The 23,876-nt window shown below is 45.8% G+C and overlaps 1 protein-coding gene across 1 annotated transcript in view; it reads right to left on the reverse strand.

Moving 5' to 3' along the window:
- Nucleotides 1-23,876, reverse strand: part of COL20A1 (collagen type XX alpha 1 chain) — a 95,762-nt gene that overhangs the window by 65,394 nt on the left and 6,492 nt on the right. The window contains exons 2-10 of the mRNA XM_032766402.2: nt 22,926-23,013; nt 16,619-16,729; nt 11,307-11,450; nt 10,641-10,799; nt 9,464-9,661; nt 6,796-6,951; nt 4,852-4,971; nt 2,933-3,097; nt 320-484 (exon numbers count right to left, since the gene is read on the reverse strand). Coding sequence (XP_032622293.1) covers nt 320-484; nt 2,933-3,097; nt 4,852-4,971; nt 6,796-6,951; nt 9,464-9,661; nt 10,641-10,799; nt 11,307-11,450; nt 16,619-16,729; nt 22,926-23,001 — 1,294 coding nt within the window. The 5' untranslated portion in view covers nt 23,002-23,013. The remainder of the gene's footprint in view (nt 1-319; nt 485-2,932; nt 3,098-4,851; nt 4,972-6,795; nt 6,952-9,463; nt 9,662-10,640; nt 10,800-11,306; nt 11,451-16,618; nt 16,730-22,925; nt 23,014-23,876) is intronic.

A 23,876-nucleotide genomic window follows, 5' to 3' on the forward strand; every position in this document is an offset into this window, starting at 1 on the left:
CCATGCATAGGGGATCATTTGGAAGATGGTGACTGTGTGAGAGGTTGGCAAACAGGTGGGCAAGGCAAGGAGCCCTGGCAGAGCAGTGGAGACAGCTGCAAGAGAGGATACGCAGGGAAGGGTAGAGGTAGAAAGAGCTCTGGAGGTGGTGACAATAAGCTGAGAGCAGGTGGGGAGCAAGTGGAAGGATTTGAAGACAGGACCAAATGGACGGCGAGGAAGAGGAGTGTAGTGGGTGCGTTTGGCATGGACTGCAGGGGGAGATGAGGAAGCCATGCTCGCTAAGAGGACTGAACGGGGATTGCAGGCTTTAACTCACCTGTGTTTTTACTCTTGTGCTTCTCTTTGATCCTGGTGCACAAGACCCGGGTGAGCCTGCTGATCAGCGAGCTGAGCAGGGGGAAATCCAGCACATTATACACAGTGAGCTCCAGGGGCTCTGACGCCACCTGTCTCAGCTCTGCCTCGTCTGCATTTTTCACCCCTAAAAAGAGAGAAAGCAAAGAGCCAGTCAGCTAAGAAAACTCCCAGGAGATGAACAAGACTCAGGGCCAGAAAAAGATCTTCCCCTATTTAATGCGCTTGTGCAGGAGCCAAGCACAACAGCTGTCTCTTGGCTAAAAATGTCTCCTAGCCTTCCCCGTGGGATGGTGCTACTCTGCAGTGCCCTGGAGTCTCGCCTGTAGCTAGAAGCACAATCTGGCCTTTAAGGAGCATGTCTGGATTGTGTTTAAATAGTGGAGGCAGGGGGTCTTCTGTGGTCCAGAGCGACACTTGTAAATCCTCCTAATAGTTCCCCTCCATCCTGTTACTGCAGGCCTGGCTACCACAGAGGCTGATAATATTCCACTAAAAGACAAATCAGAACATATGTAAAAATCAATGAATGAATGAATAACACTTTGATATTGATGAGGTGCCAGCTTTCCCCCCCAGAGTATCTGCTGTTCACTAGAACATAAAGCTCCGTCACAAATCCTTGTTATTCTTTCCACAAATCCAGCCCTGCATATTATCTGTGCACGAAGGGCCTGAAGCTCCATTGTTGCATTTGCATCACTCACCAATATGTAAAGCAGGTCTCAATTTGGATCGTGTTTTACTTCTTCTCACAGACATAAATGCCTATACAAGGTGCAGAACAGCGGCGAATCAGGCCCAATGCCTTATGCCTGTAGAATGCCATGCCTTACCCTTGTGCATTAGAGATGCAGAGGGAGATCCTGGTGTAAATCAGTGAAATTCCAGTGAAGTCAATGAAGCTACCCCACCTCCATCATATGGGGATCTGGCCACTAGCAAGCAATCCTCTGGAAAGATGTTTCTCTTGAGATTTTCTTTGTGTAACCGGCAAAAAGTAGCCAGCACCAAAAGGTATCTTGTATTTAACAAATATGCTCATCTTTCTCACCTTGAGGTGGGGTTAGAAACAGATCCAAACCAAAACCTTGGATTAAAGCATCCCCATACTTTGGGAAAGATCCAGGTTTGGCCGTCGTGGCTTGGGCCCATCTCTAGTTGGGATCCACCTTCATAATTTCTTGCCATATTATTTCTGGGCCGGGTAGTGTTTCTTTGTCTAACCCAGGACTGTGTTTTTGTTCTGCATTTGTAAAGCTCCTAGCATGGCAGGATCCTGCTCCATGACTACAGCTCCTAGGCACTGCAGCAATAATGGTCTGGACAGGCGGTTTAAATCGCTTTCCTCTTTAGAGACTATAACTCAAGTTCTGACCATCTAGAGTCAAAATACACAAACACTGAAAAAATTTCTAAGCAAAACAACAAGGGGAGGTGTCAAAGCAGGCAATACATTCAGTGCACAGGTTCTAAAGTATTATGCTGTAGACTCTATCACATTCAATGTCTTCATTCAGTATATTAAGTAAAGGACGTTGCAAAAGATAGCCATACAGTGGTATTCAATGAATTCTCTATAGTGTACTCACCATAAACCACTTCTAGTGTGGCAGGAGTGGGGAGATTTTTTACTGTTTAATTTTATTCCTCTTGCATTAACCTTTACTAGATAAATTCAGTTATAATTGACAGCTACTCTCCCAGTCATGTTATGCCTCCTTATTGCTGCCAAATGACAAACAGCAGATAAGACTATTAGAAATACAGAATGTTAATCAAATGGATGTAATTGGAGGCAGATTGCCAGATACAATAGGTTGGGAATTTAACCAAATGGTTCTCTTTGGAAATGGCAATTCATCTAAACCAAAACTGTTCACAGGACAGGATCAGTTCAGCAAATTTTCAACTCAAAATTAAAAAAAAAAAAATTGAAATTGTTTAAACATTTTGTTTGGATATCCTCAAAAAGAAAAATTCTAATTTTACACTTTGAAGCAATTTTGTTTCAAAATGTAAGCTAATTTTAATAAATTAAAATGTTTCTATCAACCTGAAACCAAAATTCATGAAAATTTGAGATTGACTTTTTTGTCCCAATTCCAAGTGGGAACATTCTTTGACATCTCAAAATTTTTTGCAGGACAGGAAAACCATTTCATGTCCAGCTCTAATAGGTTTCTTTAATTCCATTTTGAGGTAAACCGTTTAGTAATCATTGGTCTTCCATTATACAAATCTGAGGCTGTTAGACACTTTGATGTGTAGTTGGTGAGAAAACTTTTAATTAAAACTAAACTAGTTTTTAAAAACAAAAACACAACATCCCGCCATTGGCCACTCCTTGAAGACTCTATCAATCTGTCATGTCTGAATGATGCATTAAAGGCCCACCTGCTCATGGTAAAGTGTTATCCAACTAACAGGCCAAACTTTATGGGTAAGATTTTCCAAAGCACTCAGTGTTGGCCTAAAACTGCTCCGATTAAAGTCCAATAGCATTTACCATTGATTTAAAAGGGAACAGAGTTAGGCCAACCCCACCTTGTGTTATTAATAGCTGTAATCTTACCAATGGCGAATATGTCTATGCCCATATTTTTCAAGGTCTGGGCAGACCGGCTGGCATCATCCTGTGATTTTCCATCAGTCAAGAGGATCACCAGCTTGACTGCATCTGCCCTGGCACCAGCTTCAGGTTTCAGATTTTGTTCTAGGACATGGGTCAAAGCGAGGCCTTGGGAAGAAAAAAGAATGGAATTAGATCCCTGAAAACAAGATTGCAGAGATGCACGTGCCTTGGGGAAGTACAAACACCTTTCTCAGCTCCTTAGTCAAAACTGGGTATACCAATTCCGCATGAGGGATACAAACACAGCTCCTGTGCTGTGGGAATGATCTCCTGCATTGCAATCTGAAAGAGACTGTTGTAAAAAGGTCTTTTAAACATGGCTACAGTGGCTTGCTTTATAAATAAACCTTTGACAGGTAAAGGATTAGAACTGACATTTCTGTCATTCCAAAGTTTTTCCTCACTTCATTGCAGACCTCCATGTTGCTCTGTGACTCTGGGGTTGCTCACAGGCAGGTGATGTTAGTTGCTTTGTTTCAAGAGATCTCAGAAGTTTCAGTTTCAAGTAGAACTCCACACACGTGTAAAGAATGGTGGAGATTTTGCAAACAAATAAGAACAAAGGTGAGGCAAACGGTGGGCAGATAAACCTTGACAGTGTCCCTTTAAAAAAAATGTATGTGCAAAACTGAGTGCCTGATTTGCATGCATGTTTATTCCATTTTTGCTCACAATCAAAGTAGTTGTGCATGGAAACTAGGCTTGACATTACACACAGAGATTTAATAAAAATCATGCCTTAGATGTATCAGCAGCGTAAACAATCCAAAACCAAAACATAATGAACTTTACCAAGTCACTTATGGACCTCTTACCTGATCATGAATATAGTGAAACACTAATATCTTAAGCAAAGCCAACAATGCACTAGTGTTTTCCAAACATAAATGAAGGCAAATTTCCTGCCTTGAAGGTCATACAATATGCAGCCCCAATTCAGCAAAAGCACATAAGCATCCACTTAGCTCCCACTGTTTCAAGTGTGGCAGTGCTCTGCTGAATCGGGGCCTAAAAGACAGACAGACAGACAAAGCATAGGGAAAAGGGATAAAATATAAGCCAAGTGGTCAAGATGGTGACATAATGTTTCAATCACACAATGAATTTGGGTAGAATATATAGATTTCTCCCAAATTTAACCATAATCAACCAGACCATTTCTTGTAATCTTTACAGTAAGAGGATGATTTTCCCTTTGCGAAGTTCATTCTTCATCCTGCTCTTAAATCCTATCAGATCCTGTACAAGAGTCCAAGTTTCCCAGATTATCTCTGGACTTCAGCTCCCTGCACTCACAGAGGCTGAGAGTGCTACACATGACTGCACCAGTCTCCTAAGGGAGTACTGCTGAGGCCACATGTTGGATCTGGGGAGACTGAAGGGGGGAGCTGGTCCTTCCTCCCCAACTGCAGATGCTCAGATAGTTCCCAGGTGTTTCCTAGTTCAGTGGCGGCGGCTGCTCTGGGGCTGGTGCCTGAGAACGTCCATATTCAGTTATTATTTCCTGTAGTGATGCAGTCAAAGAAGTAACAGTCGTGCCTTTCTTTTTGCTGGGGCATTTGTGCTACCATAGCGTGTGTGGGAGGGGGTGCACTTGCACATGTGAGAGACACAAAGGCCCCTTGTCCTCCATTACCAATAGCTTAGGTCAGAGATATCTGCACCATGTACAGCGACTGCGCTGTACTCTCGTAACTAACGCTGCTTTAGTCCTGTATCCAATTCAGATACATCCAGCCAGAATATTTCTCCCTTAGTGTGGAGGATGCTAAGCTATTGGCTAATGGTCATCGCGTGATTCTACGCACAGCCCAGCCAGAGACATACAGCAGGGGAGCTGAAGATAAAGCTTGTGTTACCTGTGAAAGTGTTACCGCCTTTATATCGCAGGTTCCTCACCGCCTTTAACACCTCGTCCCTTGTGACGTAGGTGTTCAGGTTCCACTCTGTCCGTGGATCACTGCTGTACTGGGACAAACCTGGGGAAGGCAAGAGCAGACAACAGAGGGCAACCAAGGGGTTAAGCAGCAAGATGGAAGCTGCTTTTTCCAAGGATTGCCACAGACAGGCAGCGTTGGCTACCGGATTGTGCACCAAACCGGTGGCAACAGATCTGGGATCTACTTCCAGTTCCACCACTGGCCTTCTGTGGGCAAAGTCACCTCTCCACGACTGTTTCTCCACCTCTGAAAGGGGGATAATGGTTCTTAATTCCCCTGCAATCCGCTCTGATCTCTGAAGCGCTATGTAAGAGCTAGGGATTATTGTAATTATTTCCTAGTGTGAAAATTCAGGCACAATCCTAGCTAAAATTAGGGCAGTTGCCAGGTTCCTGTTCCATCCCACCGTTCCCTTCTGCTCTTCCCTTTCACCGCCCACTCCGTACCTGCGTCACCTTTCTCTCTTTAGCTACACTGGTCCAACTTTTCTAAGATGGCCTTTTGGCTTCTCCTCCCCAACCTGTTGTTACTATTTATTCACTGTATTGCCACTGCGCGAGGCACTGAACATCTGAAGTGCTCCTCAAAATGTGGGCCACTGCACACACTGTATTTGTCTGTTACAACCACTAGAGGTCAGACAAGAATCGCTGTCAATACACAAGCCTAGGATCCAACCTGCAGCCGCGTGAAAGAGGTTGGCCCAGAACAAAGTGCAAAAATGCAAATCCTACAGCTGCCCGGAGGGGCACTTAAACAGGATAGAGTTGGATGGGACCTAATGCCCTCCTTCTCCTTCCAAGGACTGCACGTATGACAGGGCACTCAAAATGCATTTGTTCAGCTTTGTGAAAAACAGAGCCATTAGCAGATCATTTAGGCTCATAGAATGGTCAACAAGCAATCCTCTCCAAGCGTAGGAGACATTCCCAGGAGACAGGTTTCAGAGAGGTAGCGGTGTTAGTCTGTATCAGCAAAAACAACCAGGAGTACTTGTGGCACCTTAGAGACTAACACATTTATTTGAGCATAAGCTTTCATGGGCTAAAACCCACTTCATCAGATGCATGGAGTGGAAAATACAGTAGGAACACACACACACACACACTCACACCATGAAAAGATGGGGCTTGCCATATCAACTAACGAGACAAATCAATTAAGGTGGGCTATTATAGTTTTAAACTATTTCCCCATGCTAATTTTCCCCCTACTGTTACTCATACCTTCTTGTCAACTGTTTGAAATGGGCCATCCTGATTATTACTACAAAAGTTTTTTTTTCCTCCTGCTGATAATAGCCCACTTTAATTGATTTGTCTCATTAGCAAGGGTGGCTCCAGGCACCAGCACAGCAAGCGGAACACCAGGGTGGCCTGCCGGTCACTGTGAGGGTGGCAGTCAGGTAGCCTTTGGCAGCTGGCCTGCGGGAGGTCCGCTGCTCCTGCAGCTTCGGCGACAATTTGGAGATGGGTACACCGAAGGCGCAAGATTGGCATATCACCCACAGAAACGCCGCCAAATCCGCGTGACCAGCGGCCCTCCCGTAGGCGTGCCACCAAAGGCCACTTGACTGCCGTGCTTGGGGCAGCAAAAACCATAGAGCCAACCCTGCTTGTTAGAGTTGGTGTGGCAACCCCCATCTTTTCATGTTCTCTGTATATCTATCTATTTATCTACCTACTGTATTTTCCATTCCATGCATCTGATAAAGTGGGCTCTAGCCCACGAAAGCTTATGCCCAAATAAATTTGTTAGTCTCTAAGGTGCCACAAGTACTCTTTCTTATTCCCAGGAGAGGAGATGTGCTGAGTTTTATCCTGATTCTGTATCTGAAGGCCTGGAGACAAGAAGCTCTCTTACCTATCCTTATCTTATCCTGGGCAATATTGAATGGTGAAACCAAGGTGCTCAGGAACTCCCTGACAAGCTTGAAGTTGCCGCGTCCAATACTCCAAGACCCATCTACCAGCAGGACGATATCAGTTGTGGCCAATGTGTCACATTGAAACTGAGGACCTAGGAGACAAAGTGACTGAGATCAGTCGGAGGATGCAGGAGCTGTGACAAGAGATCCCCAGCACCACAAATCAAAACACATCCCCTTGGCTTTAAGGGCAAGAATCAAGTTTGTGAAATGTCAAAGCTGAAACTTTCATAACTTCATTAGAACCAGCAGGCAATAGACCACATTTTGTGGTTAGATGGACCAATAGTCTATGATCCCCATAAATTGCAGCGATTAGTTTAGAGCATTAGTCCGTGACAGTACTACCCATCAGTGCTGCAAACTCAGCCTACATCTGGACAATCAAGCTTATGCTTTCTGTACAAGACTGCAGATAATGTACAGTAATGTGCCATTATAATGTAGATGACTGATCAGCAAGGCAGAATAGAATCCCACTCTCTCCTCCTTAACTGAATTTTTCCATTAAATAATCAACCAAGCAGGTACAAGTCTAAGACATAATCATTTGTGCCTCTGTAATGCTTTGATCTCAAAGAGCTTTACAAGTAGTATTTCCATTTTGCAGATTGGTAAACTGAGGCACACAGAGATTAAAACGATGTGCCAAGGCCAGAATCACAACCAATTTTCTTGCTTCCAAGGAGAAAGAGATCAACAACAAGGCATCACCTTTGCCTGGCCACTTGGCTGAGTACAAGCTTGCTTATAGCATCAGCACACAGGTGTACAGGAGTGAAGGGGTATGTTCTTGGGGTAAAGAAGTTAAACCTTTTAGAAAATATGCCTCGCCTAAGAATGGCTGTATGTAAACTGTCAGCTCCATTACATTCAGCTCTAATCCAGCTCTTTCCTTTATATCACACTAAATCTTACGAAATCTAAGGTGATTATTTAGTTCCATTCCAGCAGGAGATCCCCTACGGGCTATAATTATTCAGCCGCTTTCTCTATATTAAATCTAATCTCTTCCTAAACTGTTGGCACCATATATCTGTACACCTCCCTCCCTAGCCCATGCCTGCAGCTAGTGGGGGATAAGATAAGGCACGTCACTGATAAGCTGCACCTTTCCCCTGATTTTTTTCAGATGGAGGTTTACTTTTTTTGAGTGAACACCAGAGGGTACCGGGCAAGAGAGAACAGGCTGCACAGCAGCAGAACACATTCCTGCCGTATCTCACAGAATTACCATGTGACAGCCAGGGACTCCAATGGTCTCCACGGACGGACCAGACTCAGGCATGCAGGGCAATCTGACTTCCATTGGTGATCCCCTGGATTGATTCCTCCCCATGTGTGCCCAGACCTTGCCACTCAATTGCCATTCCCTATTGATAAGGCTGAGGGAGCAAATCCAGTGTCACTTAGGCTGTCTCTCCATTAGGACAAAATGTGTGTTCTATTCTGAGCTAACCAACACAAGGTGAAACCCTTGTGAAGACAAGGCTTTGTACTTTTCACACGACTTAGCAGATCAAATCACAGACTAAAAGGAGTCTTTAACTCGACCTAGTAACTCCTGTGAAAACAAGCAGCCTGCGTTCACTAGAATTTTACCTCAAGTTAAAAATACACCTTTTGTCCTAAGGAAGAGAAGGCCCCAGGAGACAGGACAAAAGGACTGGAGGAAACTAGAGTTTGCTGATGGACACACTGTGCACTATTGGTGCTACTTCTTGTAAAACTAGCCATTCCCTCCCAACTCCCATTTGAAAATCCTTTGCGTATGATCCAGATAGCTGTGAATGTATCAGTTATTCCCAAGTCTCTGCTACCAGGCTGCAATCATAGGAACTGTTATCTACCTGTAAGGTACTTACATGACACCTATTGCTATGGTATCCGAGTGCCTCACAACCTTTAGTGCATTAATCCTCACAACAGCACTGTCCCACCTCACAGGGCTATTATCCCCATTTCATAGAGAAACTAAACTTGTCCAAGACCACACAGGAAGTTTGTGAAAGAGCAGAGACTTCAATCCAGGTCCTCCAAGTTCTTGTCTAACCACTGGAGCATCCTTCCTCTCCATTATAAGAAGGAAAGTCAGATCTGCTGAATAATTTGGATGAAAATCTTTCAGTTTGCGGGGCCTTTCAGTTTGACTATTAACTATTCATTATTAGCTGACCTGTCATGCACTGCAAAGTCACACAGTGTTGTTTTTACATCTTGAGTGGGTGCCTGAAACTTCCACACTAGAGAATAATGAATGGAGAAGAGCAGTTAATGAGTCGATGCACGTCCCAGTAGGAATTTTTGCACTAAGGTCTGTGACACTTTGCAGAGCTGCGAGCATTTCCACCAATACTTGGCAGTTCTCCAAATCGTGACTCCACACATAATAGCAAACTGAACAAACACCCAGATTCTTGACAAGATTCATGAATGTGGAGATGCCATTAAAATATCTGTCTACTGGGAATACCCTTCTCCCTTTGCTTGGATTGTTCAGAGGCAACTGCCCCTGTTTGGGTAGGATGGTGAATATTTTTAAGCTGAATAACTTTCCTGGGTGCATTCTGGAGGGGTAGAAGTTGTGTTAGAAACAAGACTCACCTCTCTTTAAAGTTTTCTTTGTGTGTTTTTCTTGGCCTAGATCTCCTTGCTCAGATTTTGTGGGGCTGCGCAGAGTTGTTTTCAGCATTGTCGGTGTTTCTGTCACACTGAACCTGGTGTTTGATTTCCTTCCGAGGGCTTCACTTGAGTCCTTGGATACTGCGGCCTTCTGTCTTCTCTTTTCAGGTCTGTCTTTTGCTGCACTCCACAGCAGCGCAAAAGAGAAACAGCCCATTTTCCTTAGCACGTCTTGCACCTCCCATTCAGAGGAACAAGCGAAACATAGTGGAACACGCTGGCTAAGTGCATGTATACCTCAGCACTGAGTTCTACCTAATGGAATGGCAGACTGGCACAAGCATGTTTGACTGTGTCAGACCCCCAGCGGCTGGCTCACAGAGGCTAGAAGCCCTAACCCTGCTGCTGCTAATGGAGTTTCTCCTATCGGGGAAGAGGTAGAGATCTAGGTTTTTGGAACCAAAATCTTAAATTCTGTCACCGCAGTAGATCATGGACTCCTATATGGCCATGCCAAGTGTTATGAACTAGGGTTGTGATGTCTACATATAAACCAGCCATGGATTTTTTATAAAGGGGCTGGTGCTCAGTTACCAGATGTGAATGCATCCCTTGGAGTTGAATTCCTGCGAGCCCCAGGTGTGCACGGACAAGCTTTGTCTAGCTGGAGAGGAAGCATATGCAATATGCCGACTACTGTGTACCTGAAGTAAGATTTACTCCAGGGCTGAATTTGGCCCATTGTCAGGGTGGTTTTTAAATGATCAAAGGCTCAGGAAAAATAGGGGTCTGCATTCTCAGGGGGAGAACCCAGACATGAAGCGAGGGGAGGTCTCATCCTTACACTTCCACAGGACCCTTAGGAATCTGGCTGGATTCTCAGACGAGGAGTCCTGTCCCTTACCCAGAACTGAAAGGCATCCTCTAGGAATGTTGCTTGGAAATATTCTCTTCTGATGGCCAGATTATCATTTATTATTTGGATTGTGGTAGCATCTAGGACCACCAGCCACAGACCAGGGCTCCATTGTGCTAGGAGCTATACAAACACCGAACAGTAAGATAGTCTCTGCCCCATTCCCCTTCCTTCCCCCCTCTGCTACCCTGCCTCCTCCTGGTTTTCTGTGGCTGTTGGCCTGTGCACCGACCCTGTACATACCAGTCTTTGTTGAGGCTTCACTCGGAGGCGGTGACATTGTCTTAGCTGCTGGAATGTGCTCAGTTGCTGTATTTCTCAAAGGGGTGATGCTCTTTCCTGGGGAGGTCTCTCTGTTCTTTTGGGTATTTCTAGCCTGCGAGACGTTTTTCAGCTCCTGAACTGCAAGAGCAGCAGCAAAGGAGAAGGTGGAAAAGCAAAGGGAGTTGGCATAAACCTGGTGCCACTGAGATCGGCCCCACAAACTGCAGGTCTCAGGCTCTCCCTGTGCCCTCTACCACCACTCCAACCACAATCACCACAAAAAGACAGTTTGTAATGCTATGTCGATGTCCAACGCCACTCACGGGATGTTCACACTGCCCCCACAGGGTGTGACTGCAACTGGAGGAGATATACCCGAGCTAGATCTGGTCAGGGACTGGCAAGCTGCAGCACCACATGCTTCAATATGGGCTAGTCCCGCGTGTAATTACCCAGTGCTCCAGGAGGGCTTGTACAACCCCCACTGAAATACGGGCGGCTGCAATTTCCTTGTTCCATTAAAGCTAGCTCGGGTGCATCCACAGCACAAACATACCCTTAGAGGACTAACTCGAAAGAAACCCGCTTGTCCAGGCACTGTAGGCCACGCCAATGAGGATAGCACATACCGTGCATCGTACTTACTCACAAATTTCCTTTTTGCAAACAGGGCTTCTTGGGAGCCATTGAGCACATAGATTTGCAGGGTGTATTCCTTCGTGGGGCTCAGCCCCGCCACTGTTGCCTTAGACGTTTTTGTTTTCAGCATGACTTCCTGTTCCGGGTCACCTGGAATGGGGTTTGTGAGGGGAGAGACACAAAACAGACACCTTTGAAAACAGGCTCGATGCAGAATGTGGGAGCTTTCTGAGCCGTGACAGGGGTCTCAACTGCAGGACACCGGACAGCTGAGCTCTTGCAAATTCCTTCCATCTAATGGAATGTAGGCCAGGCAGCACCACTTCTATCAATCCAAGGTACTTACACAGCCCCCTTTACTGGAGTGTATGAGCACCTCTCAATTTTAGTGTATAAACACGTCCCTGCAATGCTCCTGGTTGAGCAGTGCTATTATCTCCATTTTATAGCTCGGGGAATGAAGCCCAGAGAAATTAGGTCCAAATGTGTTAAATTGACTTCTAATTTTGAGAGTTCAGTTTTGTACACTTTGGGGAATGGCCTCCTCAGAGGTGCTGAACACCACAGCAGAGAAGGAATTTTTCAGTTAGCTGTTTTCCCATCCAAAAAAATATTAGTTTGTTGAAAACAAAACTGTTTGTGGGAAAGAGTCAGTTTTGATCCATTTCTCTGCCCAAAAAGTTTCAAAATTTGTTAGAACGTCCTGGTCTGATATTTTCTAAACAAAATATTCCGATGTCCTTGTTGTAAGTGACTTTTCATTTTGAAATCGGAATTAATTGGAGTAAAAATCATGAAATAAAATAAAAAATAGTTCAAATTGAAACAAAAATTTTTAGAATTGTCTAAGCAAAACGTATCAATTGATCCAAACTGATTTATTTTATTTTTGTTCATGAAAATTTGTTTTTTTTCTTTTCCCAAAATATTTTCCAGTCGTGAATCAGGAAGAACAATCGAAATCTCAAACATTTTCCTGGTACAAGAAAACCATTTCCTGACCATCTCTCCTGAGCATCCACCCCTGTCCTTGGTGTCCTTGGGAGCTGTTGGTATCTGGCACCTCTGGAAATCAGAACCAGTAGGTCTAAAATTTGGACACTCAAAACTAAGTGCCACTTTTGAAAGTTTATGCCTAAGTGACTTGGCCATGGTCTCACAAGGAGTCTGTGGCAAAGCAGGGAACTGAACCTTGATCTTCTGAACCAATCGGTGGTACCCTAACCAGTGGGTCATCTCTCCTCTCTCTCTCTGTCACTTTCACCCCAGCTATCTGAGCAAACCCCATTTCTCTCTGGCTGATTCAGTTGCTCTATCCAGACAGAGGTCATTTCTGGAAGTGACGCCTTCTATCAGCAGGGCTAGCCTAGGTTTCATAGATCCTGTGACCAGATGTCACAAAACCCCCGACACATGCTTAGCGGCTACACAAGCACAGATGCCATTGGTAGGGATGGGGGGGAAATGTTTTGCTTAATTTCAAACCATCGAACATACTGGAAAAGAGCCAGTGGTAAAATCTCGCTGGCTCACTGCTGTGCTAGTTTGTGACGCTGCTGTCCAGCAATGGATGGATGGAGAAACAGAGAAGTTGAATAGAAAGAGGAGACCACAGGGCACTGACAGATCAAACAGTCCATGGCAGCTCTATTACCGTCATATGTCAGGCAGCAGCTGCCAGCAGCGATGTTGCTACTGGAGCTGTCTGATGTTTGGTGGCGGCACTTAGAAACGCTGGTTGCACAGAGCAGCTTCACAGGTGACCGAAGGCTGAGGTCGCCACCACCCGTCAGTTTAAGACAGGAGCTGCTGTGGGGAGCGTAGCAGTGACATTGCTAAGGGCTTCGTCTCTGAGGCGGCATTTCCCCTGGGGTTAGTTTGCAGACCCAGTCATTCTTCCTCTTGCTGCAAGAATTTGTGACTTAAAGTAATACAACTTGCAACGCTGTCAAACTGCATCCCATCAGTGCAATATCGCTCAGTTAGAACCGCTGGAGGAATCTGCCAGCTAGTGATGAGGATATTTCAGCTGGACCTTTGCCTCTGGGCAGCTGCCACCTTTCTGTGGACATGCCCCTACTGAACCAACATGGCACGAAGCGGCAGAACAGAGGGGACAGTATCTATGGATTAACTCTCCAAAGCCGCAGCCAAATGCATGTAAGGGGGAGAGAGGAGATGAGGGGAGGGGAGTGGTAACATGTTTTCTGTGGGCAGAAAGTCTGATTGGCGCCACTGATTATCTGACAGGGTGACAGTGCTGCCTGTGCCCATCATTCTCCCATTGTGGCCCTGGAGCAAGGTTTCATCTACCATCCATGATCATGACAGTACCTCACCCCTGCCCAATGGGAAATGAAAGGTCTGAAGCTCCTGGAAAGATCTCATATGGTGTAACCCCTTGGGGTTTAGAGAGCATGACCCCTTTAAATCTTTTTCCCCAAGGGGGGAGGGGAAGCAGTGAGAGGGGTGGCTCTGGAGTTGCAGAGAGAAAGAAGGACTGCAGCCCGCAGGCCCTCACAAAGTGAAGCAGCAGGGAACCTGCCTGAAGCCTGGGAAGGACAGGGCGGCTGATTGGGGACACCCCAGGACAGGAGCCAGGGGGAGCACTGTGCCAGGGAGGAATTGCCCCAGAAGGACAGGCCAGAGATGGACCCAGTATCATGGCTGTCCAGAGCTGGGTGGGGTTGTTAGTACTGGGGCTAGTGACTCTGCATTGGGAATAAGGAGGGAGGCTGTAGCTAATTAAGTGGGGAGGTGGTCGCTCTGTGTGGCTTTGCAGATAGCGGCAGAAGAGGACACCAGAGGGGTTTGCTGGGGAAAGTTCACTGGCGCCAAAGATGACCAGCAGCACCCAAGACTCACCACTGGACTGGAACTTTGCTCAGGACTCCTGAACTCTGTGTGCAGACACATTGCTCGGTATCTGCCCTTCCAGACTGTGCTCCCACTGGGCCCGTGGGGCCTTGGTTTGGATGCAGCCCTGTTTTACTGCTCCCCCTATATTTCACCTTGTTGTATTTCTCCTTTGATCCCTCTGTAAATAAATACTTCCCTTTGTTATATCCATTGTACTTTTCCTGGGGGGCGGGGGGTGTTCACTCTGGGGGGTTTGGAAAAGGTGCCCCTGGGGTGGAAGGGATTTTTTCCTGCTGCATTCCTGCGTGCGCTCTCTCTTGGCCAAAGCTGCCTGCAGAGAAGACTCCATTTTGGCTACGAGGGCGCTAGAGTTGCAATGGCAATTCAGACAAGCCTAGGGGAAAGGAAAGAGTATCCTCGCTCTGACACAAACCCATGGTCGCTTCAACTATAATGAGACATCTCTGGTGAGGCTGACTGAGTGAAGTTTGTGGTCACAAACCCAAGAGGAAGGGAGACATTGGGAGAAAGACTCAACTGCTCCCTGGACTGCTAATCTGTGTCTGAGTTGACAGGTCCATGCGTCTGAAACTACTATGACTGACAAGTTTCTGATCCCTAAGCTTCTGAACTGATGTCTTCTTTAAAGGTCCAGAAATTACTCTTTAAATCTGAGCACTAGGGAAAGCCTTAGGCATGTAGTAGTGAATGTCTGTGAGAAGGGAATTGCCTGGATCACTGCAATTCTGACAATCTCCCATGCACACTGCAGCTCTAGTTGTAACTGGGGATGGGGAAGTGAGAAACATTCAACTCCAGCTGAGCAAACAGGTCCCTGCAGAGCTAGAAGCAGGGTTGGTAAAAGCCCATCCAATAGCCGGTGTGCATGCATGCATTCCTTGCTGATAGCTTGCTGATAGCTACCCTCCTCTGCTTCGCTGCAAGGCCTTTCAGTGACATAGCCAGCAGAAGTGCTTGACAAAAATCCCTTGGCGTAAGAGAGCAGTAGATGGACGGCTATTGCCCACAAAGTGTCCTCAGCTCTGGAATCTGCTGCCCAGCTTGGTCTTCTGGAGCCTAGGAATTCTACAAACTCCCTCTGCAAAACTACCAAAAGGGGCAACAGAATTAGATGGATTTTTTTTTCTGTTGGAGGAGGGATTTTACAGTCGGAATTTGAGCTGTGTGTGGCCTTGTGTGGGATTTTACTATTATTTTAGTGGATCTAATTCCTGTAAAACCTTCAGGGCTGCAGAGAGAGGTGCCCTTACAAAAATGTAAGGCACCAGGCATGGCCTTGTCAGCAGACAAGGTGGTGTCAAAGTGGGCACCTCCCCTTTCCAGGGAGGAAAAAATCAGTATGTAATATATATTTGTGCTGTCATTTCAAGGGGTTCTGGGGATCTTCTGGCGCAAGACACTAAATCTTGCCAGTCACTCAGGGACAGTATTTATATGCAGAAGCTGATTCAAGACCTCAGGAACTGGAATTAGTATGCAGGACATTGGTAAAGAGCTGCTCCCCGGTTGCTTTGACATGACTATCTAGAAACACAAAGCATTCCAGGAAATCAGCCTGCGTGGACAAGCCAAGGGACTGTGTGCAAATGATGCTCTAAACCAGGGGTCAGCAACCTTTCAGAAGTGCTGTGCCAAGTCTTCATAGATTCACTCTAATTTAAGGTTTCGTGTGCCAGTAATACATTTTAACATTTTTAGAAGGTCTCTTTCTATAAGTCTATAATATATAACTAAACTATTGTGGTATGTAAAGTAAATAAGGGTTTTAAAATGTTTAAGAAGCTTCATTTAAAATAACATTAAAATGCAGAGCCCTCCGGATGGGTGGCCAGGACCCGGGCAGTGTGAGTGCCACCGAAAAGCAGCTCGTGTGCCATCTTCGGCACCCATGCCAAAGGTTGCCTACGTCTGCTCTAAACCATCCCCTGATGAAATGCACAGACTGTAAATGTGGACAGAAAATAGGTCAGAAGGTCCCCCACCTGGAAGCACGAGATAAAACACAGATACCCCATGGAGCTTTGAAGACCCTGCTGAAAAAGCAGTACCCTTAAAGTACAAGATTCCCAGTGATGCCTAAGGGAGTTAGGAGCTTAACTTTCCTGAGCTTTGAGTGGAAGTTGATGCCAAGCTTCTTTAGGTTGCTTTGAAAATCCCAGCCAGAGATGCTGCTGCTTCAGCAGCCCTGGGAGGAGGTTGTGAAGTGCACAAGGAGGTTCTAGTATCACTAATAGATGAAGTATATTCAGACCATCACAGAAAGCAACAGCGGCCTCACCCCATTTGGCAGCGTAGGACGGCAGCGCTAACAGTGAGATTATTGGCAGTCAACACACATCCTCCTGCCCCTAGATGTGCGTTAGCTGAAAGTTGGGCTCAGGCGGCTCCTGCAACCTGTATCCCTTGCAGAGTCAAATCCAGATCCCAGCAGGACGTACCTGCCATGGGCTTCACTTGAACCTTATACCCGTTGGTGTTCCCTTCTGTTTCTTTCCATTTCATCTGTAGCCTATCTTCCGAGAAGACGGTTAGTTTCAACCGGTTTGGCCCTGAAAGAAAAGCAGAAACATCACTTGTGTTAGGTCCAGAGGCACCTGTGGCAAGCAGTCCACAGTCCACACATACTCGCCATCTGTCTGCTTTTCAGTTGGATCCATCAGTCCCCACGATTTTGGAGGAGAAGGTTTTCCTTCTTCTCATCTAACGGAGAATCTGTCTGTTGTTATGGTTCAGACCAGACATGACTTTAAGGAGTTTACCATAACCAGCAATTTACTGAGCAAGACACCCTCTGTTCGTTGTTACCGATAAGCAGAGCAGTGCAAGAGACAAGGAGGGCAAGGATAGTTACATGGGCATCTCAGTACCTGCTAGATCATAAAGGCAATGGAGACCAAAGTGGATCCAAGGCTTTTACGCCAGCTGGCCTGCAACACCATAGTGTAACATCTACACTTTGAGCAAGGAGCATAGCCTCGCCCACCACTCTGGTTAATGGCCCTGAGCGTGCACCTAGAGTCTCGGGTGAGATTCTACTCAAGGCAGATAGCTCAATCAGAGCTTGCGTGAGTGTGTCTCCTCGAGCTGCGACTTACACCCCTGGTTCAAGGTGCAGGCTTCTCTGTAGCGTACCACCAAACATCTCGGAATTAGGACTGCATCAAAACAGGATGATATCAACAAGGCGAAAGGTATCAAATGACGTGCCCGTAAGACGTAAGTTGCCAAGGAGAACAACAATTCCAGAGATTCTATGTTTCGCAATTCTGCAGAGAGAGTTTCCCAGGCAGTTCCGAGGCCAGATGTTAAAAAATACACAACCTGATCAAGGGTAAGTAACGACCCCTGACAGGACTATAATTCTGAAGGCAGCAGGCTCCAGCTTGTACCAACCCCAAAACCTCCTGCTGCGGCAAAGAGGCAGCAAACAATCAGCAAATGCAGAGGAAAATGAACTGCAGGCAGAGAGAAAGAAGCAAGACTTACAATATGTTGGGCACATGCTCACAGTGGGATGTGGGCAGTCATGCCTAGTGGTTGGAGCAGGAGTCAGGCCTACTGGTTAGAACAGGAGCGGAGCCCAGAGCCAGAGCCACTGGTCACAGACAAAGTCAGAGGCCAAGAATCAGGGCTGAGGATTAGAACCAGGTTACCCAGAGTGAGGCCAGGCAGGGGTGGGGCTGGATTCCAGATGGGAAGGAGGAGGTGCCGGAGCTAGATCAGCCACAGACAAATGCTTTAAGCAGCCACTAAACTGCTGCTTGCTGCTACTGAGCTTAAGTGCTGGTCTGCTGACTCTTCTCACTGGCATAGCCAATCAGGCAGCCTATTACAGGGCGGCTGTGCTCGTTAAGTTGGCACAGCCTGACTCTGATGCAAGCCCTGATTCCTGACACCCATTCCCTTTAAATCTCCATTTCAGAGAGATTCCCTATCTTCCAGCTAGATCCTTAAACTCGTGTTACTCTTTTAAATGATGATGGCTCTTAGCTGAAATATAGCTACAAAATACCTCTACTTGATTGGATGCAGGGTGTAAAGCAGGCAGATTTATAGTCCCTCCACCTGAATATCACATACAAATTAAAAGCAACCTTTTCAGTAAGTTTCCCTCATTGCACCCATGAAATTCAACATGGGAGTGTGTCCTCTGACTGCATTTTCAAAAACGTGCAGCAAAAATGTGGAAATAATTGCTCATTTAATTTGTAATCACCATGATTGCAAAGGCAAACTGGTAACTAAGAATGCAAATGGCCAATTATGGTTATTTGCATGCACGATTACCAGAATTGCACATGCAATTGTTGTAATGTAATGCAAAAATTAGGAATGCAGTTGCAGGTGCACAGTTTAAAAAGCAGCATTTGCACGTGGAAAACTGGTAAGCGAATGCACAAATACTGAATTGTGCATAGAATTAGCAGTTGCAGTGACCATTCACTGTTTTACAAATACATATACACATCTGCGTTTGTGAAAATGTGCAAAGACAGAGAGACCCCCTAAAAAAATGTAGGCCCTAAAAGATAAAAGTCAACAATGAACAACATTCTCGAGGAGCAAAACACAGCCTGGACAAATCATTAAAGTCAAGAATTTTGACTATTCCTTAGAAATCATTAGGAACACTTTTCCCTTCTCTCCTTTGAGTTTAATGATAGCAAACGTATAAACACCCAGAGGTTCAATGTTCAGAACTGACCAAATTTGCTTGTAAGGAAAAGCCTCCCATTGAATGGCACTATCCTGAGGGCCCACTCGGATCAAAAACGTCTTCCACTCAAATGCCTTCTGTCATCTTTTACTGGGTAGTTACAACCCAAGACACAAAGCAGGAGCTAGCAATGGTTTAGGCAATGAGGGCCTACTTGTTTCAGTCCAACATCTGCACCCTAACCTTTTGATCCAGACATTTCTCAAAAACGTCTCAACTAGCAGGCAACTATTTTGGGAAAACAAGGCTCAGATTCACATACCACCCAGGCAAAAACAAAATGGAGGAAATTAAAAGTCTTTTATCCTTCCCCTGCGCCCTGTCATTTAAAGAGCAGGGGCAGAGAGCGTTGGAAGGACCAGACCCAAAGTCAAATCTAAAGAGAAATGGGGAAAGAGAATGGAACAATGACGGATTCATAGTGTGATGAAACAGGGAGTTGTCTTCTGATGGACATGTGCCATCCAGCTTTTCAGCCCTAACTCTAGGATCCCAAAAGTTTAAAAGGCCAGAATGCCTGCAGATGAATATGAGAAGGACAAGACTCTCTACAGAGCTGTTATATTCTGGATGCAAATGAGTTCCAGCTCCCTGAAAGCCCCACTGTCTGTCTGCCTTGGGTTCTACAAGCGCTCTTTGATATTGTAACCCTGCTCTCCAGCTGACGTGGAGTTATGGCCAGGATAAATGGAAGCCTTGGAGGATTGTCAGGTACACAGCATGGATATATGTTCTTTCAAATCCAGACAGACTGCCGCCTTCCAAGACACCCATGAACTAACCATGTACCCAGAAGGTTCTGAACACAGCGGAACCAGCATGGACCTGCTGCAGAAAGGCGCAAGGTGCAAAGAGGCTACACAGGAGACCTTCATGCTCCCTGCATGTCACAAAGCACAGTTCACGGCAGTCTCCCGCAGCCTTGTGGAGAGGGGACAGGAGGACAGGTTCAAGAGTGGGATGCCACTACTTAGATCCAGTGATCTAATCTCACTGTCACCTAAATCCCTAGAAGGTGACTTCATAACAGACCATTTTGGGTATCAGAGCTTGCTCTAGGCACAAGCAGACTAAGCAATTGCTTAGGGCTCCGAGCAGCTCAAGAGGGCAACCTATTAATTATGAGTATGTGTTGTGTGAGGACCCCTCAAAATATTCCTGCTTAGACCCCGCAATGGACTAGCACTGGCGGGTGTGTCTATTCTACAGCTGGAGGTGAGCCTCTCCGCCCGGGAAACCAGACTCATGCTCACAGGCTTGACCTAGCTTGCTAAAAACAGCACAGGGGACCTATCACGATGTGAGCTGCAGCTCGGGATCTCAAGTCCACCCAACCCCCTGGGCTTGAGAGCCAAGGCTGTGGCCCAAGCCACAACATCCACCCCAACAGTGTAGTTACAGGTAAATGCCCATCACTTCTCACTTGGGAAATACAGCATTTACTCACCCCTGCTCTCCCATGATAAGCAAATGCTGGCGGTGTGTGATCACTCTGTGTGTGAAAAAGAGCAACACAAACGCATTTTCACACCACTTCTGCTTTTCACCCCCCGATGCCATTCTAGCTGAAACCCAATTCAAACAAAGGGCACCTCTCCACCCGAGTGTCCACCCTGCTGCTGCCTTGCGTGGAACACCAAAAGAATTAATTTACCCACTTCTTTTTTAACATGACACAACTGGTCCAACACAGATATTTTTAGCATGAGCCCTGTAACACAGATCTATCCACCTGGGCTGGGAGGCTTGCCCCCAGCTGCAGGGTAGACCTAGCCTAGGTCATTTTCCTACATGCAACTTGTTTACTCTGGCAATTATGCAGGGACCAGACCTTGGACTGTAGGTAACACCAGTGTAATCCACCAGCTGCTATGGAAGTTTCACTATAAATGAGGCAGAGGTGACGTGACCAATGCTAGGTTAGGCGTGATCTGTCCAAGGCTGCCCTGCTATTGATCTGACACAAAGAAAAAAGGAAAACCAGAACTGAGCTGGGGCACTGAATATCAATGCAGGATTCCATAGGCTTAGCAGGTCTTTCTAGCAGTTGGGTTTATGTCTCCCAGTCACTGATAAGAGCTACTAGGATATCACACTCATTGTCTTGAACATCAGCCTCCCTAAATCTTTATTGCTTACGTCCAGGAGCATAAATATTAACAGAGTCTGTCAGAGACGACAGGGACATTTGACCAAAATAAAGATGAAGGCAATGAAGCTAACTCATGACCTCCCTTCTGACTCTTTAGATAGGTCTGTCCAGCATGCTTCCATTTGATCCGCTATATAACTCTTATCCCAATCCTCAGCTTAAATCTTCTGTTATGTTGGATAACATTGCCTGTTTTCTCTGAGGTATAGTTACTCTTAGTTTGCCCTGGACTCCTGTTTGGTGGAAAATTGGTTTCATCTTTCTCTCTCTGTGTTTTCTTCTTCAAAACTGTTCACTTTACAAATAAAGAAGAGGATTTGCATAACCACCAGGCCTGCAAACCCAACCTCAGCTGCTAAAAGTCAACGTAAGCTTTTCCCTGCTCATTCCTCAATCCCAAGTAATAATTATGCTACAGGAACTTCATGAGCAATTCTATAGACCAGAATAGACTCTAGCTCTCTCTCTGGTAGTTGGATTGGCTCTCCAGTGCTACCAGCAGAAGTGATTATTTTCATCAGCAAAGGAAGTGGATCCATAACTTTTTAAAACCACTTTTCTGCCCATAACTGCATTTTAAAACTCCCCCTCACCACATGAATCACCTTCCTCCAGTTACCTGCCTGATCATCTACCCAGCACTACAGCAATGCCATCCCAGAGAATTAAGGAAGCACTACCGCCAGCCAACCAGGTGGCATGAAGATCCACGTTAGGAGCACGTGTGCTCTGTGCGTAGTTATCCCAGTTGTGTTCAGACTAGCTCCGCTAACCTTTCTTGTGATACTGCGACAGCTCAGGCCTAAACAACTCAATAGCATTGAAAATATGAAGGGTCCTTTATTAAAGGCTGCATCTTGGGAACCAGCCTGACTCTAAAGTGGGACACCTGGGTACATCACTTGAATCCATCTGGCACTCAGGTGCCTTCAACCAATGCAGACCCTTCGCCATTTAGTTCCTGTCCCCGGAAGGCAGGAGATGCTGGGATTGCATAGCCAGAGGTGGTGCAAGGTCAAAGAGGCAAAATGATAATAAGTCTCTGTGTGTGAGCCTTTGTTAAGTGCTTATATAAGGGACTTACTGGACTATATTTAGGAACTGAACCATCTCTCCCTGGCACAGAGAGATGTGGGATGCCACAAAGCAAGACGCCTCCTTGACATTTTTTGTAATGCTGACCTTAGTTTGCAGGAAACTGGGGAGAGCTCTGGTAATCAGATACTCACTTATGGGATGTCATTGTAAAGAGCAATTTAGCTGGCATTGAAATAACAGGATTCTGCACTGACGAGGAAACCTTGCAAACTGCCAATGTAATTTGGACGTGGTCAGTGTTTTGGCTGCTGACGGCGTATACCAGTTTTAGTCCTATTCTGAAAATAAAACCAAAGTCCTGCAGGGGGTTAGGACAAGGTTACCTTCTCCAGTAAGGAACAGACAAAGAACATTCCCTTTCAACCCTGCCCGTCACTGTGTCTGCCTTTCAGATTTGGGGCATCTCATATCAAATGATGTCTTTCTGGGGCTACATTTTCGGATTCTGGGTCAGTACTTCCAGGTATCTAAAACAGAAATGGCTAGAATGGGATTTGACCCCGGTTCCAAATTCCATCATTTGGGTATCTCTGTATAAAGGATCAAAACTGAACCCCAGATTGAAACCCTCCCCAACACACACACACACACACACACACACTTTGATCAGGTGCAGTGTTCAAAAGTTATCTGCTTACAAACAAACTGAGAAATGTGATGAAGCTGAGTACAGGGTCTTGGACCAACTAGATCTGTTAGCTTAGCTCAGGTGACAGCCACTCCCGTAATTATTGTATCCAATGCCTATTTTAAAACTGATCAGAGAGCCCCTGCTTACCTTGACCATTCGCGTGTCCTATGACATGACTTGCCAAGGTTATGCAGGCAAACAAGAAGGACATGTGACTCAGCATGACGTCCTGGTCCTATATGGAGAGGAAAAGGCACTTTAAGTCTAACCACATAACAAACAAAACCGCACTTACTGCATGGACTAATTTGGCTCCCTTGTTGATAAATAGGCAGAAGAGTGAATGCTCCCCTCTCATGCCCAGCAGTGGTCACCCTCAGACTGGACTGAGGGGTTCACTGACGGGCAATATAGTGAAGTTTACACTGATGCCATCTCCGATGAGCCATTCAGCCTCCAGGACCATCACTATTTTCAACACAGCCAACAGAGCAGACTTTGGCCCTGTGTTTCTTTACATCTTTTTGATTTAAACAACATTTCTTTTATCCTTGCTCAGTGCTGTGAAGCCCGTACAGGTATGGAAAAGCAGTTCTAGTCTGCTGCAGTGTAAGTATCATCAGCAAAATTGGCAATTTTGAATTCAGAATTGCCTGGGTTTTTGAAAATTAAAAAAAAAAAAAATTCCCAATCATCACAGCAAAAGTCAAAATATAGTTACATCAGAATAACCCAGCACCTCTCTCAGGTTTCTGGAATACAATATAAGAGGAGGGAAAGTCCACACTTAATGCCCACAAAAGAAGAATTATTCAATGAACACTCTTCAAAGCACAGACTGTTTGACATTGCGATTGTTGTGAGCATGGAGCAGAAGGGACGCAGCTTTATAATCACACACCTGATTGCGCTTGTAGCACCAGCAGTCCAGAGATGAAGGCCAAGTTAATTCTTGGCATAACTTCACTGATGTTACACCAGGGACGCATTTGGATAGTTTTTTTGTTTTGATTTGTCTCCGGAGCAGGGTTGAAAAGAAGAGGAATATTTGGATTCAAAGTTGAAGGTGTTGCCTGGTTTCAATGCGTGTTCAAACCC

Source organism: Chelonoidis abingdonii, chromosome 14 (assembly GCF_003597395.2).
Source record: "Chelonoidis abingdonii isolate Lonesome George chromosome 14, CheloAbing_2.0, whole genome shotgun sequence".
In the NCBI taxonomy this organism is placed as follows: domain Eukaryota; kingdom Metazoa; phylum Chordata; order Testudines; family Testudinidae; genus Chelonoidis; species Chelonoidis abingdonii.